We start from the raw sequence: 5830 nt of genomic DNA, 5'->3' as shown, positions 1-5830 counted from the left end.
TCATTTTTTCCCCTATGTTTCATTTTGTACTAAAAATGAGAGTGGAAGGACAAAAACCTTGAAGCCAGGGGAGGGGCAAGAAAAAGAGCAAAGTATATTTACAAAACTAATGTTAAAAATTAAAAAACAAAAGCCAGGAGGTGGTGGTGCACACTTTTAATCCTAGCATTCTGGAGGCAGAGGCAGGTAGATCTGTGACATTCAGGCCAGCCTAGTCAATAGAGTAAGTTCCAGGACATGCAGGACTACACAGTCTCAAAATAAACAAACAACAAACAAACATACAAACACACACACAAACAAAGAAACGACTATTGAAGGAGGAATATTTACAGGAAGAGGTGTATGGAGACTCTGATACATCAATGTTAGGAGAGATCATGGGCTCCTGATAATGGTTTGAAGGAAACGATGGCTGTGAGGATGATGAGCTGTAGACTGGTCAGGAGAGGGGGTGGGGGCAGGGAAGGTGAAGACTGGGCATGAAGTCTCTTTCATGTTTCTACTCCCATCCAAAGCAACTCCAGCCTTAACCATTGTCTTGCTCATTAGCATATGAGTGGAGCCCAGGCTCAGACTGTTTAGATGGCATTGGAAATTTCCTTAACATGTCTTTCCTTGAGCATATGTTTGTGTGTGTCCATGTGCTTACATATTTCTTAAGAATAATACTTAATGTTTGTATAGCTGGGCAATGCATTGAATGTGTTCAACCTTAGGGAGCACAGCCAAGCCCACACTGAAGGAATCATTTTAATTTTCTCCCCCACTGGATCTACTCACACTAGTTAATACTAGACATGTGTTACTGCAACCATGCTGGTAGGTGTGTGGGGATGTGAGACCGAGAAGCAGAGGTGGGTGTGGCTCTGTGGTGTTCTTCTTCAATGTCCACATGAGTAATGGTGCTGAGAACCTCTTACCCTCATCAGTGCCTAATAGACAGCCACCTCTGTGAAATGCCTTCAGTAGTGTGCTCTGTTTAACTGTGGTGTCTGATGTCATTCATGTTTGTGGTTTTCTAGGTCATGGTATAAATGATTTGAGTACTTCTATTTGGCTTTCTATCTTAGCATTATTTTTTCCTCCATGAAAAGTACTTTTTTTTGTGCTCCTTTAAGAAAATGTTTGCTTACCCAAAAATCACAAAGATACTTAATGGGTTTGATTCTTAAATTTTGGTTGCTTTGTATTTACCCCTTAAATCCATAGTGTACCAGCAATGGATGTTTTGTGTGTGGAGGGAGGTGAGGATTTTCCTGACAAAGAGACAGTGTCCCCAGTGCAGTGCACACATGTGCTTCTGCCATTCTTCATTTGACCATATGTGCATGGGCCTGGGTTTCTTTTGTTCTGCCCTTTTCATCTATTTCTTTACTAGATTTTTTCATGTCAGTGATGACTATCCATCTATCTGTCTGTCTGCCTGCCTGCCATGTGCGCGCATGTGTGTGTGTGTGTGTGTGTGTGTGTCTGTCTGTCTGTCTGTCTGTCTGTCTGTCTCTGTGTGTGTGTGTCTGTCTGTCTGTCTGTTTCTCTCTCTCTCTCTCTCTCTCTCTCTCTCTCTCTCTCTCTCTCTCTGTGTGTGTGTGTGTGTGTGTGTGTGTGTGTGTGTGGTGAGTGACTGATATGCAAACCTTCCTTAGTTGCTCTCCATCTTATTCATTGAGCAGGGTCTCTCAGTTGACTCTAATGCTCTTCATTTCAGCAAGTGCAGCTTATCTTTCTTGCTGTGGGAATTTCATGTCTCTGCCTTCCCAGAGATGTATTGAGAGTTTGTGATAGCCTAAGACCTGTCCTGTGTTATGTGGTGTTTCTAGGGGTTATATGAGATGATTTATATATTCATCAAAATCTCGAGACATGAGTGTCATCAGCCACATTTGATAGCTGAAGAGACTGAAACTTTGGGAGTTTCATAACTTGAGAAGTGTGCACAAGATTTGGCCACCGAGCTCAGAACCTAGGCTTTCTTTCTTTCTTTTTTCTTTCTTTTAAATAAAAACTATAATTTTTTATTTTATGTATATGGGTTTCTGCCTATATGCATGCTTGTCTACATGTGTGTTTCTTGCCTGTGGAGAGATCGGGGAGTCAGATACCCTAGAATTGGAGTTAGACAAAGTTTTGAGGTATCTGGTCTCCTGGAACAGCATCAGTGCTTCACCTTTGAGCCATCTCCTCAGCCTCTATCTCTCCTTTCTGTCTCTATCACTGGCATGTGTCAGGTGAAACATAGAATAATGGATTCTCTTACAGCCTCCACCATGAGGATGATCCCAGTGCAGAACCAAAGTTGGGTGTCTGAGTTCATCCTGCTTGGCTTCTCCAGTGACCCCACGACCAACAGCATCCTCTTCATTGTCTTCCTTCTCATCTACCTGAGCTCAGTCCTGGGCAACGGGCTCATCATCATGCTGGTCTGCCTGGACACACAGCTGCACACTCCCATGTACTTCTTCCTCTGTGTCCTCTCCCTGTTGGATATGAGCTATGTCACCACCACCATGCCCCAGATGTTGGTGCATCTTCTTGCTCACTCTCAGACCATCTCCTTCGCTGGCTGCTGGCTGCAGATGTATATGTTTGGTGCCCTGGCTTTAACTGAGTGCACCTTCTTTGTTGTCATGGCTTATGACAGATATGTGGCCATTTGCTATCCATTGCATTACACTGTCATCCTAAACTGGGGCCTGTGCATACGGTTGGCATCAGGGACTTGGATCTGTGGTTTCTTTTCCTCTTTATTGCACACTTTCTTCACCATGAGTCTGCCATATTGTGGGCCCAACAGGGTCAACCACTACTTCTGTGAAGGTCCTTCAGTACGTACCCTGGCTTGCATGGATACTCACCTCATTGAGGTGGTGGACTTGGTCTTGAGTGTTTTTGTAGTTGTTACGCCAATCTCCCTCATTGTGGCCTCCTACATTCGTATTGCCAAGGCGATTCTCAAGATCAAGTCCACCCAGGGCCGCTGCAAGGCTTTCTCTACCTGTGCCTCCCACCTGACTGTGGTCACATTCTTCTATGCTCCAGCGTCTTACATCTACATGAGGCCCAACTCCAGCTCCTCCCCTGAGCGAGACAAGATGATCTCACTCTTTTACAATGTCTTCACAGCCTTGCTCAACCCTGTGGTCTACAGTCTGAGGAACAAGGACATCAAGAGGGCATTTCTCAAGGTGATGTCACTTGGTAGGGTGGGCTTGTGAACCAGGATCCTGAAAAGCTGAAGTTAGAGTATTCAATATTTAAGAACACCAGTGTTTTATTTTGTGAAATTAATTTGTGCATTTGAACCATTGTAGTACTTCATACAAAGTACATCAATGTACATTGGGACAAAATATCATGAAACCTATGTTCCCGACTTGATTGTAGGTGGCACTAATATGCAATTCTGAACACCTCAGTAATGTCACTGGATTGTAATAGCAATGGTTCACTTGTAGCTCTTGGGCATGACCTTCTCTGTTCTCATATCCATCCTGAAGGAGGAATATTATATCCAACATGTCATCTGTCTTAGGGTTTTATTGCTGTGAACAAACACCATGACCAAGGAAACTCTTATAAGGACAACATTTAATTGGGGCTGGCTCTGAGGTTCATCAGGGTGGAGAGCATGGCAGTTTCCTGGCAGGCATGGTGCAGGAGGATCTGAGAGTTCTACATCTTCATGTAAAGGCTGCTAGGAGAAGACTGGTTTTCAGGCAGTTAGCATGAGGGTCTTAAAGCCCACACCCTTAGTGATACACCTACTCCAACAAAGCTACATCTCCAATTAGTGCCACTCCCTGGGCCAAGCATATTCAAACCACCACATCATCCTAGAACAGAAGGTAAGAAATAGTGAAAATACTCATAATTGCTCAGATTTTCAACAGTGGTCTGCTTCTGTTTCCAGACATTCTTTTGGTTTTAATGTAAGTAGTATTGTCCAGCCTGACAGCAGGACGTGAGAAGTCCTTTGTCTGTTGAGAAGTAGTACATGTGGCCACAGTCTGATATGTTGGTTCCCTTACCTACAAGGCAGCAAGCAATATGCATCATGTTACCTGGTGTTGTTCACAGGAAACAACAGCTTATCTATAAACCAACACAAGACATGGCAGCTGTGGAGAGTGTGATACTAGAGGCAGCAGAAGGCTGAGGCAGCATGTGCTTTACCACAGCTTGTGCTGTCATGACAAGATTAGGCTGAGAGTTTGTGGCACAAAATGAATGCAGCTCAGAGAGCAAACTTTACATATAAGTTCAGTGTGGTCTATGGTAACCATGGTGATCGCTCCTGTGAAATGGTGCCCTGCAGAAAGAGAAGGAGCTGGGTTTTCATCAGATCCGCCTGACATCTGCTCTAAGTTGCGTGCAGCATCCAAGGGAGCAGCTCACCTTTGGTTGCCCACTGCTGATTCCCTCTCAACCCTATGATGGTGGTGGCTATGTCCTGTCTATCATCTGCACAGTAGCTCTTGTCTCACCAGTCAGCAAAGTCCACTGTGGTTCAGTGCCTGAACCACTCTTTACCTGATGTCACCCTAACCCCTGATTTTATTCTGTGACCACATATTTTAGAAACTGGGTACCCTTCATTTGTAGTTAATGTTCAGTACTATTGTTTACTTATATATTTATGTTTTGAGAAGTCTTGTATAGCCTATGCTCTCTTGGAACTGCTCACATTCCTACAGACACCCTCAAATTTTTCATCTTTCTGCCTACACCTCTCCAGTGCTGGGATTACAGCATGGGGCACCACACCTGAGAGAATTTTTGATTCTTTGATGTCATTTGACTATAAAAATTTTCAAATTGGTAAAATCCAATTTATGAACTATTTTTTTCCTTTTGAGTCAGATTCACTCTATGTAACCCTGTCTTGCCTAGAACTCACTGTGTAGCCCCTGCTAGCCTGAAACTCAGAGAGATCCTCCAGCCTCCAGCCTATCTAAAGACAATAAAGTCATACTCTACCACCCCTGGCCAAGCACTTGAATATCTTGTTACTTTTCAGTAGATCTAAGAAGTTGGGCTTTTGATCTCATGTTATGGAAATTTATTCCTGTGCTTTGTTTTTAAAGTTTCTTTTAGGTTTTAATTTTAATTTCTTTCTACTTACTATTTTTATCCATAACTTATTTGATAAAATTTGACACAATGTTCCCAGTTACACTCACTTCCTAATATTTCAAGGGTACTCCCTGACCCATGTGCCTCCCTCCCCCCAATAAAAAGAAAAAGAAAAGAAGGGAAAATACACCAATCTAATTAGTGTTGTCCATGTACTGATAGAGCACTGTTGAATTCTCAGTGTCAAGTTCCTAAAAGATCACTGAGTCCTTCCTCAGCCCCACCCCATGCCAGCAGTCAAGCACTGCGATGACCTACATGGGCAGCACCCCAGCACTCTTTCCGTGAGCTCTCTTCAATGGATTCCTGTCTCTACTATTTCTTTTTCCTGGTGTGCAGGGGTGGGAGGGGGTGGGGGTAGGGGTGGGAAAGACATATGGGGAAATTGTCAGAGAAACCTTCAGTGTCTCTCATACTCAACTGTGAGTGTGCAGTTGCCACTGATACCACTGCAAAGGAAGCTCCTTACACATCACAGCCACCAGCAGCCTGGATCACTGACTTCCTCATGGTCCTGGTGACAGCATGAACAGGGACACCAACATGGCACTCAGCTGCATGCAGCACAGGCCACTGACATCTACTTGGGCCACGGACATCAACAGGAAATGGGGCAGCAACATGCACTACTGTCATCAGCATGTCCCCTGGCTGTAGCATTGACCATGGACACCAGCATGACCTCTGGTGGCAGGTT

The 5830-nt window shown here is 44.1% G+C and overlaps 1 protein-coding gene across 1 annotated transcript; it reads left to right on the top strand.

Annotated features, from left to right (window-relative positions):
* Positions 1-2219: 2219 nt before the first annotated feature.
* On the top strand, positions 2220-3215 carry LOC127680360 (olfactory receptor 2A12-like). Its single transcript, XM_052175839.1, has one exon. The coding sequence runs from the start codon at positions 2220-2222 to the stop codon at positions 3213-3215; it is 996 nt and encodes a 331-aa protein (XP_052031799.1).
* Positions 3216-5830: the final 2615 nt, after the last annotated feature.

This window comes from Apodemus sylvaticus, chromosome 3 (genome assembly GCF_947179515.1).
Source record: "Apodemus sylvaticus chromosome 3, mApoSyl1.1, whole genome shotgun sequence".
NCBI lineage: Eukaryota > Metazoa > Chordata > Mammalia > Rodentia > Muridae > Apodemus > Apodemus sylvaticus.
The sequence above is the reverse complement of the archived record's forward strand: the minus strand, read 5'-3'. Positions and strand labels throughout refer to the sequence as shown.